The sequence below is a fragment of the Clarias gariepinus genome, chromosome 8 (assembly GCF_024256425.1).
Source record: "Clarias gariepinus isolate MV-2021 ecotype Netherlands chromosome 8, CGAR_prim_01v2, whole genome shotgun sequence".
Classification (NCBI taxonomy): domain Eukaryota; kingdom Metazoa; phylum Chordata; class Actinopteri; order Siluriformes; family Clariidae; genus Clarias; species Clarias gariepinus.
Genome location: NC_071107.1, coordinates 27,769,125 through 27,787,267, shown reverse-complemented (window position 1 = coordinate 27,787,267; position 18,143 = coordinate 27,769,125). Strand labels below are relative to the sequence as shown.

Here is an 18,143-nt window from a genome sequence, read left to right as displayed (position 1 = left end):
AATCACTTTTTCACACAGGGCCATGTAGATTTGGATTTTTTTTTTCTCCCTTAATAACGTTAACCTTCATTTAAAAACTGCATTTTGTGTTCAATTATGTTATCTTTGACTAATAGTTAACGGTTTTTGATGAGCAGAAACATTTAAGTGTGACAAACATGCAAAAGAATAAGAAATCAGGAAGGGGGCAAATAGTTTTTTACACCACTGTATATAGATATAATAGCATGCATCTTTATACATTTGGAATCTGCGTCTACATTTTCTGTTACACGTATAGAATCGTTCGTTCTTTTGACACTTGACTCCCCTAGACGCTATGCGGTGCAATAGATACAAAAGAACGACTCAGATTGGAAGATATAAGAGGTGAGCTGCTCATTCTGTTTATTATAATATGTCCTTAGTTACATTGTAATATTTTCATAACTGGCACTATAGCCAAAATTTGTGTATGTAGAAGTATTGGGGGTATTTTTATTGAAAACACAACATTTTAATTTATTTCTGATCAAAAGAATGAAATGAACGAAATGACTCAAAAAAAGATTCGTTCATTTTGAGCTTCAAAGAACCGAGTCACTAAAATGATTCGAACTTCCCATCACTAGTCATAATTAGTTTCTGCCAAATCACTAAAACTAACAATGGACCATGAGAGGTGGTTGGAAGGTGTTACTCTGAAGATAAACAAAATACAGCTTTTTTTCTCAGAGGTAAACGGAAAAGTAAAGTTGTTCAGCTGTTTAGTGTCACTATGTCATAAAACACTATATATATATATATATATATACATATATATATATATATATATATATACAGGTCCTTCTTAAAAAATTAGCATAGTGATGTTCATTATTTTCTGTACTGTACTGATCAACATTAGACTTTCATATATTTTAGATTCATTACACACAACTCAAGTAGTTCAAGCCTTTTAATTGTTTTAATATTGATGATTTTGGCATACAGCCAAATGGCTACAGGTATGGAGGAGCATCCAAGGATGTATGCTATTACTGCTCTTCTGGAATAGTTTATGCAAGAACAGTATTGTCCATCCCAGGAAAGCATCAGAAATCCTCAATTAAACAGTAAATCTGGTAAACTATGTATTGTGTAGACTCCCTTTTTTAACACAAGTAGGTGTGTTTGTTCAGGGGTTAGAAAGGGGATTCGGGACTTAGCCTTGTGTTAGAAGTTTTGTAGCTCACTAGTTGGAAAATTCAGAATCACTTGTTACTGAGGAGGCAAAATGTTAAGATGTGATAACGTTAGCAGATGTGTTTCGTTGCTGAAAGTGCTTCTGTGACTGGTTTTGTATGTGGTTATTGGCACTGGCATGTGGTAAGTAAATTCCTTTTTGCTATCCAGAAATGGCTGGTACCATGGTGGCCATATATTTGTGACAGTGCAAAATTTTGTAATAAAGGAGCCCTGACCAAGTATTAAGTGCATAAATAAACAATAAATATTTTTTTAGAAGTTGGACATTTATATATTGTAAATTCTTTTTTTTATTGATGTTGGGAAATATACTAATATTTAAAAATATTATTGATTTTTTTTGCTAGAATCCATAACCATCAATATTAAAACAAAAAACGGTTATTTCACTTTAAATGTAACAAATCTAAAATATGAGACTTTTTAAAGCCTGAGCATTTATAAAAATAAATATTAATATTAAATATTGCTAAAATTTTACTCAAGAAAAAAGATTTTTAACAGAAATTGAACTACTGATAAGTATGAACATGTACAGCTCTCAATACTTTGTTGGGGCTCCCTTTGTATGAATAGAGGTATGGAAGCTCAGGTTGCTCTGATAGTGGCCTTCAGCTCTTCTCTGGTGTTGTGACAGGTGTCTTGCACCCTCCTGTTCACAATATCTCATTAATTCTCTAAGGGGTTTAGGTTGGGCGAGTCTGCTAGTCAATCAAGCCAAGGGGTACCATGCTCCTTAAACCAGGTATTAGTACTTTTGGCAGTGTAAGCAGGTGCCAAGTCCTGCTGGAAAAGTAAATCAGCATCTCCATAAAGCTGGTCACCACAGGGTAGCATTTTGGGTTTTCATTAGATGCAAATCATAATAATAAAAATAAAAATAAATAAACACTTGAAATACATAAGTCTGTATGTACTAAATGTATATAATATATTTTTTCACTTGAATTGAATTACTGAAATAAATCAACTTTTTAATGATATTGCAATTTATGCGCAGGTGTGAACATGTTACATCAGTTCATTTGTAACCATGGCGTAAACTAAAATGGATGCCCCACTTATGATTTGTTTGAAAGAACAGCACCACTAATTTTTTGTGGTCTGAGGGTGTACCTTTTGCCGAAACAACTCACAAAAGAGCATAAACAGAAGTATTTGGTTTTCTGCAATCTAAATATGGACCAATAGTCTAAGGAAGATAGGGCTGCAACAATGAATCGATTAAATTGATAAAAATCACTTACTAATAGCGTTGGCAATGAATTTTATAACCGATCCGTTGTGTATAAAAAAAAACTTTATTTGAGCGCGGAGTGGAGTAAACACACTTGGTCATAGACAGGGCGGTGCAAAAAAAAAAAAAAAAACGAGCGGTGGTAAAGGAAAGATGCACGAGGCAGAGAAATCCATCATCGGGGAAAAAAACACTTAGTGCTTACTGGTATAATCATCACCCGTGCACACGTGTACTGTTTACCATAACACTGTGACATGTGTCTGTATGCGTGTGTGTACAGTGTGTTAGTGTGTAATTTGGTTTACGGGTGTTTTGGAATACGAGCCAGCTTCTGGAACAAATTATGCTCGTAATCCATTTGGCAGATGTAAAGCATACATGTTTATGTTTTTTGTGGAAGTCCATTTTTATTTTATTTTATTATTATTATAACAGCTCAAGGAGCAACATGTTTGTGCACTTTCTAAAGATTTTAGTTATGTTTTTGAATAAATAGTTGGAAATTAATGCTTTTCTTTTTTTTGTTTTTGTTATCCGATTCATTGATTAATCGGAAAGGGGAAAAAATCCGCAGATTAATCAATTATTAAAACAATCATTAGTTGCAGCCCTAAAAGAAGGTAATTTTTTTTTTTAAGAATCATAAATATATATGAGAGATAGATTTATCATTATGAGCATGAGAGTAAACGACAGTGTATGGAAGGAAACCAACCAAGAAAAAGTTCACGTCAACTATTAATTGGAAAATTGATGCTTATACAGTAGTTTTCTGGGATTCTAAAGGGCCAGTTCGGAACATTATTCGGAAAAAGGCTCAACAATCAACTGTGCTTGTTACAGTTCCCTCAAAGCAGTACTATGAGGAAGAAGATTTACTTCTGAAAAAAGACAGCAGTGAATTTGTGGGTCGCAGCTCAGCCTAAAACATCTTTAATAAGGGAATACAAAAGCTTGTTGACAGGTGGACAAAGTGTAGTGAAAAGCAATGCGAATATGTTGATAAATTACAGCATGTGCTTGTCTGTAAATGTTAAATTTTTCGCGTGGAAATGTACTAACACCGCAAAGCATCATACTCATCGTAATGGAACCATAATGACTTCCAGAAAACTGGAAAATGGAGTTTTCAGCCAACCTTAGACGGCTGTGGCATCCCGATCTTATTACGGTCTACACATGCGGTCATTACGTTGTTGACGGAACCATGGCAGAATGACAGTGCTGTAATTACGGTGCCCATGTAGTCATTGTTATATCCGCGTTTTCATTATGGAGCCCACATTGTCATTACACTGCGGGCTCAATTACGATATGATGTCATTAAAGTGTTTTCATCTAGTTCACAGGCCCAATCTCCTCATCATTTCTCATTAAACAGTTACAGCATCCATATTATCACATCATGTCAAAGAAAGTGTATAAAATAAAGCAAACATACAAGCTTAAAATAACACCTAAACTGTTAGTAATGCAGGACGAGATGGTTCCAAGTGCAGTGGCGCAACTGCTATGAATTTATTATGTTATAAACTGCCGGACGTGAGATTGGAAACTGGCGTGAGCCTGGGAGGAATGCGGAAGTGCCGTTAGCCGGCGAGAGCGCCCTGTGTGTCCCGCGCAGGAATGCGGAAGTGCAAAGAGCTGGTGCAAAGGACTTTATTTGTAGCGTGACTTGTGCCGGGATGCAAAAATGTGGAGAGCCGGTGAGAGAATGACGAAATCGCGCAGGTTGGTGGCTGATTTTGTTGAGCTTACTCGTGGTCGAGGGAGAGCAGAGTTCAGAGCCAGAAAGACGAGAGAAAAGTCTGTGATCCAAGTTCGTAGTCGTTAAAACCCCAAATCCCAATGGTAACAAAGCCCGTGAGTGTGGAAGTCCAATACGTGAGACAAAAAGCCCCCCATGAACGCCACCTGGCGTTCTAGCAGGTGCCTCAGGGTGGAGTCTGTGAAAATCAGTAATGAGGGAGCGGTCCAATATGAACCTGGCTGGTACCCAACTTCTCTCCTCAGGGCCGTAGCCCTACCAGTCCACCAGGTACTGTAAACCACGTCCACGGCGGCGAGACTTGAGGATTTTACGGACAGTGAAGGCTTCACCCCCGTCTATAAGTCGTGGAGGAGGGGGAGGGGGTTGGGTGGGTGGGGACAGTGGGCAGGAGACCAGTCTGCGAATCTGTGAGACGTGAAATGTGGGGTTGACTCGGCGCATGGGTAGAGGTAAGGCCAACCGGACAGAGCATGGGTTGAACCACAAGTAATTGTAAACGGACCAATGAACCTTGGCGAGAGCTTCCTAGAGGTGGTCTTGAGGGGAAGGTCGCGAGTGGATAACATGACCCTTTGGTCGACGTGATATCTGGGAGCTGCCAAACGGCGGCGGTTAGCCTGATGCTGGAAGGAGCTGACAGTGCGTTGTAATTGGACACGAGCCCGCTGCCAAGTTCTCTTGCAGCGGCGGACGAAGGCTTGGGCAGAGGGAACTGCAGCCTCCTCCTCCTGGGAGGGAAATAACGGTGGCTGATACCCAAGGCAGCAGTGGAACGGGGACAACCCTGTGGCAGATGTGGGGAGCGAGTTGGGGGCGTATTCCACCCAGGGTAGGAAGCGACTCCAGGAACCTGTGTTTCGAGAGGCCATGCACCTTAATGTCTTTTCCAGTTCCTGGTTCATGCGTTCGGTTTGTCCATTGGTCTGGGGGTGAAAACCAGATGAGAGGCTGGGGGTGGCGCCAATAAAGCCACAAAATGCCTTCCAGAAACGAGCTGAGAATTGAGGCCCTCTGTCAGAAACGATGTCCAACGGAAGTCCATGGAGACGAAAAACATGGTCAACCAGAAGTTCGGCTGTTTCCTTGGCGGACGGAAGCTTGGGTAACGGAATGAAATGGGCTGATTTGGAAAACCGGTCTACAATGGTCAAGATGCATGTGTTATTGTCGGATGGTGGCAGTCCAGTGACAAAATCAATAGAGATGTGAGACCAGGGCCGATGGGGAATGGGAAGGGGTCTTAGGAGGCCCTCGGGGGGCGGTTAGTTGTCTTGTTACTAGAACAGATGTCACAGGCAGCTACAAACTCCTTGACATCTTCTTTCATAGTAGACCACCAGAACCGTTGTTGTAGGAGTGAAAGTGTGCGTGTCACCCCAGGGTGACAAGCCAACCTAGAGCTGTGGGCCCAGTCAAGTACTTAAGATCTCACTGATGCAGGGACAAAAAGCATCCTGGGAAAAACATTACTTGGGCCTGGTTCCTGGTCGAGGGTCCGCTGGACGAGGTTTTCTACTTCCAGCCGCATAGTAGCCACAAGACATGGAAGGATGGTTTCAGCAGTGGGAGTGTGCTGGGAGGTAGAGAATTGCCGAGAGAGGGCGTCGGGTTTAATGTTCTTAGAGCCTGGCCGATATGATAGTGTGAAACGAAGTCAGTTGGCCAGTCAGTTACCGCCTTAACCTTGGTGGGGTCCATCTGGATGCCGGATGGTGAGATAAAAAAGCCAAGAAAAGAGGTGGAGGTGCAGTGGAATTCACACTTTTCTGCCTTGATATATAGCTTGTTTTCTAGCAGACGTTGCAGAACTTGACGGACGTGGAGTTTGTGTTCCTCTTCCGAACGTGAAAAGATTAAAATGTCGTCGATGTAAGCGAACACGAAGACGTTGAGGAAGTCTCTCAGGACGTCATTGATGAGTGCCTGGAAAACTGCTGGGGCATTGGTTAGGCCAAACGGGAGGACCAGGTATTCATAATGGCCAGTAGGGGTATTGAAGGCGGTCATTAATTCATCGCCCTCCATTATTCGAACCAGATGGTAGGCGTTCCTTAGGTCAAGCTTGGTAAACATGCGGGCATCCTGGAGCAGTTCAAAGGCAGACGACATTAGTGGAAGGGGGTAGCGATTCTTGACCGTGATCTCGTTTAATCCCCTGTAATCGATGCAGGGCCTGAGGGACTTGTCTCTTTTCTCCACAAAAAAGAATCCTGCCCCTGCAGGTGAGGACGAGGAGCGAATTATGCCTGCTGCGAGTGACTCGCTAATATATTGCTCCATAGCTTCTTTCTCTGGACGAGAGAGAGAATATAATCGGCCCTTAGGAGGGGAAGTGCCAGGGGGAAGGTCAATAGCACAATCATAGGGGCGGTGAGGAGGTAGAGAGACAGCCTGTGATTTGCTAAAGACCTGTCGGAGATCATGATATTCAGTGGGTACTTTGTTCAGGTCAGGGATCTCCTCTTGGAAGGTGGGAGAGATTCGCCCCGTGGTAGCAGAGCGCAAACATGACGTGAGGCAGGTGGGACTCCAGCCCAGGATGCTTTGTTTCTGCCAATCTATGTGAGGGTTATGTAGTCTTAGCCACGGGAGCCCCAAGACAATGGGTGCGTGAGCATTTTGGACAGCGGGAAAAGTGATGGTCTCAATGTGATTGCCGGAAAACTGTAACGTAACGGGAATGGTGCAATGAGTAATCGGAGCAAGTCTACTACCATCGAGGGCCTGAACAATGAATGGTCGAGACAAAGAAGTGAGCGGGATCTTGAATTGGGAAGCGGCAGAAGTGGAGATCAGGTTTTGGTCGGCCCCGGAGTCTACTAGGGCGTGGGTGATGTAGGAGTGACTGTCCAGGGTCAGGGTGACAGGAAAACATGAACGCTGATTCAGGGAAAGAGTGGAAGCAGGACCCCCCTGTAGCCCCAGAACTACTGGGGGGCCCGACCTTTTAGTGGGCAGGACCGTACAACATGGCCTACCTGGCCACAGTAAAAGCAAGCCCCGTCATCACTACGGCGCTGACGCTCCCTTGGAGAAATACGTGTGCGACCTATTTGCATAGGTTCTGGAGGTGACTCAGGGGTAGTAGATGTGGACGCTGGAGTGTAAAACTTCCCAAAAGACCGATGCTCCTCCCGTCAGGATCGTTTACGGGCATCAATGCGTGTCGCCAAGTCGATAAGGACGTGCAGGTCCGATGGAAGCTCCCGGGCCGCGAGCTCATCCTTGATTAAGTCCGAGAGTCCATTGAGAAAACAATCAAAAAGGGCCCTTTCGTCCCAGCCACAGGAGGGCGCCAGCGTCCGAAAATCAATAGCGTAGTTGGAAACAGAGCTTGATCCCTGACGTAGTAGAAGTATCTGTCCTGCCGCCTGGTGTCCTGAGAACGAACGGTCGAAAACTCTCCTCATCTCATCAGTAAATGTCTTGTAAGTAAAGCAGCAAGGGACCTGGGCATCCCATAATGCTGTTCCCCACTCCCTTGCTTTCCCTGAGAGAAGCGTGATTATATAAGCCACCTTGGATCGTTCAGTGGGGAATGAAGCGGCCTGCAGTTCAAGAACGAGGGAACACTGTGACAGGAAAGAGCGACAGGTAGAAGGGTCACCATCATAAGTGGGTGGGGCAGGTAGGCGTGGTTCATGACCAGTGGCATTTGAAGGAAAAGAAGACTGTGGAATAGGTGCTGGGGGTGGTTGTGTTTGCTGTAGCTGAGTGGTAAGTGACGTTAAGGTTTCTGTGATGGTTTGAAGGGTGGAGGTGATCTGCCTGATCTCTTGTTGGTGATTGCCCAGGAGGGCTCCCTGGCTCTCCAGTGCCCCCCTCAGGTGAACTGCCTCTGCTGGATCCATATATGGCCAGATTATACTGTTAGGAATGCAGGACGAGATGGTTCCAAGTGCAGTGGCGCAACTCCTATGAATTTATTATGTTATAAACTGCCGGACGTGAGATTGGAAACTGGCTGGCAGCGAGGTTTCTTGACGACTGTGATTGTAGCTGGGGCGCTCGCTCCTCTGTGTCGGGAAGCTGCGTGTGCAGAGAGAGCGAGAGGCGCGGGAATGCGGAAGCCGGAGTGAGAGCTCTGTGTGTGACGTGAGCCTGGGAGGAATGCGGTAGTGCCGTGAGCCGGCGAGAGTGCCCTGTGTGTCCCGCGCAGGAATGCGAAAGTGCAAAGAGCCGGTGCAAAGGACTTTGTTTGTAGCGTGACTTGTGCCGGGATGCAAAGATGTGGAGAGCCGGTGAGAGAATGACGAAATCGCGCAGGTTGGTGGCTGGTTTTGTTGAGCTTACTCGTGGTCGAGGGAGAGCAGAGTTCAAAGCCAGAAAGACGAGAGAAAAGTCCGTGATCCAAGTTCGTAGTCGTTGAAACAATCCCAGTGGTCGGTAACAAAGTCCGTGAGCGTGGAAGTCCAATACGTGAGACAAAAAGCGAGGTCGAGAAAAACGAAGCGTGGTCGGTAGCGAAGAGTCAAGGCATGGAACAAACGCTAGAGAATTGGGCTATGGAAGGCACACAATAATCTGGCAATGAGGTGGTGTCAGTGTGTGGTTTAAATAGGTAAGGGGATGATTACAGATGCCGCACAGGTGTGTGGCGAGCCGAAGGTGAGGCAGTGAGATGTAAGGAGTGATTGGGAACGTGGAACAGAAGTGCTTCAGACATTATGGCAGAGCTGTGGCTTGGCGGTTCGTCACATAAACTAATAATAATAATAAAAAAAAAAACAGTGTTTAACCGCTGGGTTTAAACTAAAATAGGATGTGGGCTGTTTTTGTCGTATGTTGCCATTATACTTTGCCCAGCACAACATTGTCCTCACATTAGCAGCCCAGTAATACTAAAGCAAGTTTTTAAGTGCCATTCCACCTAATTCACAGGGCCTCTGTAGAATGCTTTGTTTAGTGCATGTTTGCATTTTATAAAAAAAAATTGATAAATAAAAAAGTAGAAATTTAACTATTCAAGTTCAAAAAATGGAAGACACTGAAATAGGTACTTTGGAAACAGATTCATCTTAATTGTGTTTATTCCTCCACCCGAAAAGAGAGGTAGATCTGGCTTATTATGGCTTATTATCAGCTTCCACTTTCTAAAATAAAAAATCTTGAACGATCGTAATAATTAATTGATAGTTGGACAGATCGGCATGGTTGTGTGTTACCCAGATCCCAGATTGTTTTTGATTGGCATAATTTAAATTTTATTGTAGATTATCTTTATAGCCAGATATTTCACCAAAGTCTTTCTATAAATCCACAGGTTTTGGTAAACTATGTTTAGATCAGATATAATTAACAGCAGGTCATGGGCATAAAGGAAAACTTTGTGCTTCAAGCCACCAGAACAGATACCTTTAATATTGGCATTTTCTCTTAATGCACTAGCCAATGGCTCAATAGCCACACAAAAGCTTAAAGGAAGGATACAAGTTAATATTTGTCCAAATGGTAGGAGATTATAGCTTTTTTTATCCATGATATAAATTTAGGACCAAAACCAAATTTACAAAGTGTGTGGAAAACCAATTAACTTGAAAGAACACTTTTTCAGCATCTAGTGTCAGATGGTGGTGAAGGAGGGGGCGGTGGTGGGAGTTTATATATAACATTCAGCAAGTGTCTAAAATAAATAAATAAATAAATGAACAGATTTTCCTGGTGGGTATTCCAGAAAGGAGGTTATGTGACATACCCAGGTAAGTTTAAGGGTAAGTTAGTGGATAACCTCAACTTTCGGTTCCAAAAACAGAGGTAACTTTCTGGGTATGTATGTAATCATAGCAACTTACTCTCTGAAGATAACCTGCTCGGTAGCAGGTTATGTTCCAGGGTAAGTTTGTTTCAGAAAGTTATTGAGCATAGCGCGCCGTTTTGATGATGATCCTGTGGACGTGGAGGCACAAATTATATGATTATAGGAGAGAGATACAAGATCGCGTATTGATGTATTTTCATTTCCTATTGATTATTTGAAAAAGCATTATCGGTTTTCAAGGGAATCGTTAATTTACTTAACGCATCTCTTGAAACCGCATATTGCAAATGTCACAAACCGCGGGTCTGCGCTTAGAACAGAAAATATTCTGTGAATAGCACTTCGTTTTTTGCGTGAGGGCATTTTTTGTACAATGTGGGCAATTCAGAGCATGTGGGAAAGGCAACTGTATGTCTGGTACTTAAACATTTCTTACACACGTTTGTACAGTTCTCTGGCCATAATCCTCCGTGTGTTATTAAAGAGGAATTTCCACAGAGTGGCAGGTTTGTCCTTTGTAGTAAAATCGATGACGCATATTTAATATGTAGTCATACTATTTATATCTACAGTCGTGGCCAAAAGTTTTGAGAATTAAATAAATATTGAAAATTGGAAAAGTTACTGCTTAAGTTTTTATAATAGCTATTTGCATATACTCCAGAATGTTATGAAGAGTGATTAGATAAATTGCATAGTCCTTCTTTGCCATGAAAATTGAGATTATTTCAGTAATCGTCTTGTTAACTCAGGTGAGAATGTTGACGAGTACAAGGCTGGAGATCATTATGTCAGGCTGATTGGGTTAAAAGGAGGGTGATGCTAGAAACCATTGTTCTTCCATTGTTAAACATGGTGACCTGCAACAAAACGTGTGCGCAATCATTGCGTTGCATAAAAATGGCTTCACAGGCAAGAATATTGTGGCTACTAAGATTGCACCTAAATCAACAATTTATAGGATCATCAAGAACTTTAAGGAAAGAGGTTTAATTCTTTAATTTAAGGCTTCAGGGCGTCCAAGAAAGTCCAGCAAGTGCCAGGGGTAGCTCAGTGGTTAAGGCATTGGACTACGGTTCAGAAGATCCCAGGTTCAAACCCCACAACCACCAAGTTGCCACTGTTGGGCCCTTGAGCAAGGCTCTTAACCCTCAACTGCTCGGATGTGTAAAGAGATAAAATGTAAGTTGCTCTGGATAAGAGCGTCTGCCAAATGCCCAAATGTAAAGAGGATTCAGCTGCAGGATCGGAGTGCCACCAGTGCAGAGCTTGTTCAGGAATGGCAGCAGGCAGGTGTGAGCGCATCTGCACGCACAGTGAGGCGAAGACTTTTGGAAGATGGCCTGGTGTCAAGAAGGGCAGCAAAGAAGCCACTTCTCTCCGAAAAAAAAACATCAGGGACAGATTGATCTTCTGCAGAAAGTATGGTGAATGGACTGCTGAGAACTGGGGCAAAGTCATATTCTCCGATGAAGCCTTTTTCCGATTGTTTGGGGCATCTGGAAAAAGGCTTGTCCGGAGAAGAAAAGATGAGCGCTACCATCAGTCCTGTGTCATGCCAACAGTGAAGCATCCTGAGACCATTCATGTGTGGGGTTGCTTCTTATCCAAGGGAGTGGGCTCACTCACAATTTTGCAAAAAAACACAGCCATGAATAAAGAATGGTACCAAAACACCTTCCAACAGAAACTTCTTCCAACAATCCAACAACAGTTTGGTGTAGAATAATGCATTTTCCAGCATGATGGAGCACCGTCCCATAAGGCAAAAGTGATAACTCAGTGGGTCAGGGACCAAAACGATGAAACGTTGTAAATTTCATGGCCTGGAAACTCCCCAGATCTTAATCCCATTGAGAACTTGTGGTCAATCCTCAAGAGGCGGGTGGACAAACAAAAACCCACTAATTCTGACAAACTCCAAGCAGTGATTATGAAAGAATGGGTTTCTCTCAGTCAGGATTTGGCCCAGAAGTTGATTGAGAGCATGCCCAGTCGAAATGCAGAGGTCCTGAAAAAGAAGGGCCAACACTGCAAATACTGACTTTTTTGCATAAATGTCATGGAATTGTCGATAAAAGCATTTGAAACGTATGAAGTGCTTGTAATTATATTTCAGTACATCACAGAAACAACTGTAACAAAGATCTAAAAGCAGTTTAGCAGCAAACTTTGTGAAAACTAATATTTGTGTCACTCTCAAAACTTTTGGCCACAACTATATACATGTATTCATCCTGCATACACACACTTGAGACTTCCATATTTGACTTCTATTTCAGGGTTTCTAAATGTAATTAGATGCATTGATGGCACCCACATTCCTACTAAAGCTCCTTCAATAAATAAGGGAGACTATGTTAATAGAAAATCTATTCATAGTAGCAATGTACAGCTTGATTTTGTGTCCTTAATTTTTTGCCTTGTTAAAATCATTAAACTCATTACTTTTTATTTTCCACTAACTATACTGTAGTGACATTTCAGCAGGGTATGTTTTGCTTTATCCGATGTTTTTTTTCTTTTTTCTTTTTACTATATTTGTATTGTACACTTGAATCATTACAAGACAGTACAATGGTTACTTGCTGGGAAACAGAGGACACCCTTGTCTGCCCTATTTAATGACACCCTACCCTGAACCTGATCCTGGACCACAGACACACACGCTTTAACCTGGCTCACAGCCGAACACGGGCTAAGGTGGAGATGACCATAGGGATCCTCAAGTCCCGTGGGCTCCGGGCCAGTCCAGAGAGGACATGAGACATCATAGTGGCTTGTGTTGTGCTTCACATCATCACCACTATAAGAGGAGAGAACCATCCTCCTTGTATTGAAGATGGCCCAGAGGAACATCTACAGATTTTTGCACACAACAGAGATGCAAGACTTTTGAGAAACAGGATTTGTCAAAATTACTTTTATTAAATTGTTTGCACTGGTTTGCTGTTCAGTTCATTTCTTCATTTCCTGAAAAACAATGAAAGTAAAATGGAAAGTTTTTATTTAATGACATTGCTTTATTTACACAACACTTTTAACATGCAACAGATTAATATACGCACAAGTTCTCACCTTAAGGCGTTGCTCCAGTAGTTCAATTTCTAGTGTTGCTTTTTTAAAGGATAGCATTTTCTCTTCCATTTCTCTTTTCCATTTTGCTCATTTGTTTTTAAAGATGGACCTTACAGCTCCTTTGCTGGCAACTAGAAAGGAAAATAGAAATTATTATTTAAAAAAATAATTAAATAAATGAGATTCTGTCAGACAATAAAATTTAAAAATAGACTGCACCCAAATTCTTACACTGCTTATGTGCATTGAGGTTGAAGGACCTTCATCTGTGGGGAAATCCCCATGTATGTACTGTGAAAGAACAATGACAGTTTGTAAAAAGGGGGCATGCATTATAATGGTATGCATCATACCTCAGTGGCTCTACCAGCATTGTCCACTTCTGTCACAGCAGATGTGGTCTGTTCATTGTCATGTCGATCCTTTAGTGGAAATAAGCAAGTACATTTACATTTAGTCATTTGGCAGACGCTCTTATCCAGAGCGACTTACATTTTTTTTTTATCTCATTATACATCTGAGCAGTTGAGGGTTAAGGGCCTTGCTCAAGGGCCCAACAGTGGAAACTTGGTGGTTGTGGGGTTTGAACCTGGGATCTTCCGAACCGTAGTCCAATGCCTTAACCACTGAGCTACCCCTGGCCCATATATAGTATAAGTTATCTGGCAAAGAAAAAAAAATCTCAAAGCACCTAAAGGTACCTGACAACAAAACACAACTGTAACAGACTGTGTTGTTTCTGTAGGGTCCAATAATACAAACCCTCTATTAGTATCTATAAGAAAATACAACCCATGAAATTCTCAACATTATCGATGTAAACCACTAAGGCAGAAAAAAACATGTCAAAGTAATACAACTAAGATCATAGTCGCCTATACATTATATGCAGTTAAATAAAGTAAGCCTGCATAAAAACGTTAAGCATATTCAAAAGCCTCTAAGTGACAGAGATAGTAATTTATTAAGTCATATAATGAAAACAAATCATAGTGGTAAACTTACATTTCACCATATTAGTATCACTGGTCGCCCTTTATTAAGGGACAGAGCCAGCTCCTCAGATGGGGTGAGGGGAGGTGGTGGTGGGCCCCTGCCAGTTAGACAGGCTTCAGCCTTCTTTCTATAGCTACATGGCAGAAAGAATATACTAAATCGTGTTTAATAAATATTTCAGTGATCATGTAATCAAATATTACCTTTTTGCAGAATGTTTTTGCGTTTCCTTTTGACTCGCCTTAAAGTTCTTCTGGCTCCAGAAGGATTACACCTTATTAAATAAGAAACCATAAATTCCTAGTCAGTATGCATTGGTATTTTACCCTAATAAAATTAATGGCAGGGAAAGTAAATGCTTTTATTTAAGAGGCAAAAGGATGCCAAAGAAGTGTTCAATTATTTTGCATTATAATAAAAGGAGAGATGTCAAATTTGCACTTTAATACACTCAAGCATTTACTCGTGTTATTTTTTAACAAGCCAACTCTAGCCGGTGCAGCCGTATCACTTTTTTCATTATTATTGGCTTTAATTCTTCATATGCGTGCATTAAAACCTCTGTGAAGTATGCCGCTCTTTTTTTTTCACCTTGATTTTCCATTTTGACTTATGAAATCGGCGATCCATTGAAAATGTCTTTATGAATGCACCGTGCACGTGCATTAACTTTGGGTAACCAGTAGGAGGTTGATGAAACTTACTCTACTCAGGTGTTTTGGAACCAACATACTCATGGTATGCGGGTCTGGGGTAAATTAACCCAGAGGTTATGATTAACCAAATGGTAAGTTAACCAAGCATTCTGGAATATTCTGTTCTTTATCTGTTTTACTTGGTCAGGCAGATCTTTCGGGTAGGCCAGAATTTTTGCTAAGATTTTCGTTTCTTTATTTAACAATGAAATTGGATGATATATGAACTGCAGTTAAAAAGGTTCTTTTTATCCTTTAAGATTAAGAAAATAGTAACATAATGATCCAGAGTAAAAGCTTTCTTAAAAAACTGACACCAATAGAATAGGGAAGTAGGCTGATTATAATTTTTTTTTTTTACACTTCTAAAGGGTATCCACCTGATTCAGGTGATTGCATACTTTAAATTGCTACGGATATTTCTGTATTAGATATATACTCATCTAATTCTGATGCCGTATCTAAACTTACTGTAGGAATGCACATATTTTGAAAAAAGGCCTCTAATGTTAGAGTTGAAGTGTCAGCATGTGGAGGAACAGTGTAGAGTGATTTATAATGGTGGAAGAAACTGCCATTAATTATTAAATTATTAGTGCACTTTTTGAATTTTTTTTTTTTTTCTGGTATAAGAACTTCCTAAGTCTTCTTAATTCGAACTTCTTCCACTTACGGATGATGGAGGTCACTGTGCTCATTAGGACCTTCAAAGCAGCAGATTTTTTTCTGTAACCTTCCCCAGTTTTGTGCCTCGAGACAATCCTGTCTCAGAGATCCCTTTGACTTCATGCTTGGTTTGTGCTCTGACATGAACTGTCACAACTGTGGGACCTTATATAGACAGGTGTGTGCCTTTCCAAATCATGTCCAATCAACTGAATTTACCACAGGTAGACTCCATTTAAGCTGCAGAAACATCTCAAGGATGATCAGGGGAAACAGGATGCAGCTGAGCTCAATTTTAAGCTTCATGGCAGAGGCTGTGAATACTCATGTAGAGTACATGTGCTTTCTCACTTTTTTATTTTTAATAAATTTGCAAAAATCAAGTACACTTTTCTCATGTTGCCATTATGGTTTGTTGTGGGTAGAAATCTGAGGAAAAAATGAATTTAATCCATTTTATAATAAGGCTGTGACATAAAATGTGGAAAAAGTGATGCGCTGTGAATACTTTCCAGATGCACTGTATATATTTATTTTGTGCACGCGAGTGTGAATATATTTTTTGTGAATATATTTTTTTCCGTGCACATGAATTGAGTTTCATGCATGTGAATTGGGATACGCACATGTGCATTGTGTCATTTGTGTGAATTATTAATGAGACTATTTCACTTCCATACTTCTCCTGCCCTGGCATACTTAAAATAAATTAACAATAATAATATACAATAAATTAACTTGACTACCTTGAATTCAAGATCTTTATTCTCACAAACTGAAAAGGGTATATAGCCATGGATATATATATTTATATATACACACACTAAATAATTATTAAAAACTAACATTTAAGTCATGACATCGCAGACAAAAAAAAGTTTTATGAGCATTTCTTAACATTAACACAAAGCAAGTTGGAACATGTCAACATCTGTTCTGACATTCTAGAAACACAGCGATCATGGCTGGAAAACATCTAGGACTTGTAAAACAAATAAGTATGACCTCAAAACTTTCCCCATAACATATGGTTCAACCATAGGCAACATACATATTTCAGACAAATGAGAAATAGAACCTTTATACTGCTCCATCTTCCTCCTCAAACACTGTAGCCCTGTTTGAAAAAACATCAGCTAGCATGTGTTTGGGAATCTCTGAACCACGCACTCTGAGTGTATAGCAGGCATCCTCCACCTTGCCAAGGCTCTGTCGGAGAGTATGCAATTTTTTAGAAACCTCATATGGGCCCATGTTACCAATATACGAAAAGCCATCATGGATCTGCCGCAGGAAGTTACTGAGCTCAAAGGGTGTGTCCACATCACCATTTCCAACACTGCTGATGCACATACGCATTAGCTCACCAGTCAGATCAGCCACACCCAAAAGGTAGTCAGTTGGTGTAACTTGGAAAGTCAACACGCAGGCTCCTGAGCACAAACCTTTGCCACAAACCTGAACAAAAAAAAAGTAGGTCACAATGAGCATTTGCACAATGAAGAAAACCTAAAACACTAGCATCATATTTCGACATGCAAATATTTATCAAAGTAACATTATGAAATAATAAACATTAATAAATCAGAATATGCAACATATTTACCAACCGGTACTGTTGGTAATTTTTTCCTGGTTCTAACACATCAATTTTAAGAACCGACTGCTACTTATTATCTGTTATGAACTACCTAATTAGGTAGTGCTATGTTTGATATGTACATATTGGTTTATTTACATTACAGGTACTTCCCGACTTTGAGTTACGAATTTCTGCAGATATGAATGGACCGCGGGAGAAATGAGCCAGCCTCACCAGTTGAATGAATCAATCCAAAAGCACAATGATTAAAAAAAATATAAATGCCCTAATGGTTAATAATCCTAATTTCTGAAAATTCTCAACAAAACAGAGTTCTCAGTCTAATACAGTGAAAAACAGCTGTGAGACATATTGGCGACTTGGATTCCCTGTCAACCCTTAACTGCTCAGATGTATAATGTTATAAAAATGTAAGGTGTTGAAATGTAAATGTGAAATAAAAATGTTCTGTCTCTCGATTTAAAGGCGCTGTCTCTGCACCTTTAAATCGAGAGACAGAACATTTTTATTTCACATTTACATTTTAACACCTTACATTTTTATAACATTATACATCTGAGCAGTTAAGGGTTGACAGTTGAGGGCCTTGCTCAAGGGCTCAACAGGGATAACTGGGTGGTTGTAGGATTTTTAGATTTGTACATTCATGTACTAGACGGACTTCACTTTATTACCATATAAAGTGCTGACCCTAGACCTGACCAATTAAGCAACTATAGATCATAACACTGCATTCAGAGGCTGGTACAGTTTGCATCTGTGATGATACTGCTCGTGTTATAGCAAAACTGCTTACCAGATCTAGGTATTGCTAGATTCCGAACATAATTGAAAAAATTCCAAATACTTACCTGAACAAATTAAAGACTTACATTTACACCTCTTTTTTGCCATTATTACATAAAGGTGGACATGCAAAAAATTTCCCCAAAACATCTTAATTTCTAAATCACTATAAAGTTCATTAACAATATGGAAGTAGTAACTCATTACTGAATATATGAAAAGGCACGAGCCTTTCTTTATACATTTATATAAATTCGGCAAGTTCAGGGAGCATGTTCGTAAGTTGGATTTATTCGTAAGTCCAACAAAGTGAGTCTTATACA

General features: G+C 40.7%; 1 protein-coding gene and 1 long non-coding RNA gene across 3 annotated transcripts in view; both read right to left on the bottom strand.

Moving 5' to 3' along the window:
• Positions 1-13,136: 13,136 nt before the first annotated feature.
• Positions 13,137-14,212, bottom strand: LOC128528611 (uncharacterized). The gene is made up of 3 exons (XR_008360968.1): positions 14,080-14,212; positions 13,428-13,496; positions 13,137-13,205 (listed from the first exon to the last, which is right to left on the bottom strand). It is a non-coding gene; the product is annotated as an uncharacterized LOC128528611 (long non-coding RNA).
• A 1,935-nt stretch (positions 14,213-16,147) lies between these two features.
• Positions 16,148-18,143, bottom strand: part of tsnax (translin-associated factor X) — a 40,555-nt gene continuing 38,559 nt past the window's right edge. Inside the window, exon 4 of one of the 2 annotated variants that reach the window (XM_053501671.1) lies at positions 16,148-16,889. In XM_053501671.1, coding sequence (XP_053357646.1) covers positions 16,512-16,889 — 378 coding nt within the window. In that variant the 3' untranslated portion in view covers positions 16,148-16,511. The remainder of the gene's footprint in view (positions 16,890-18,143) is intronic. The other variant, XM_053501670.1, reaches the window with a different exon arrangement.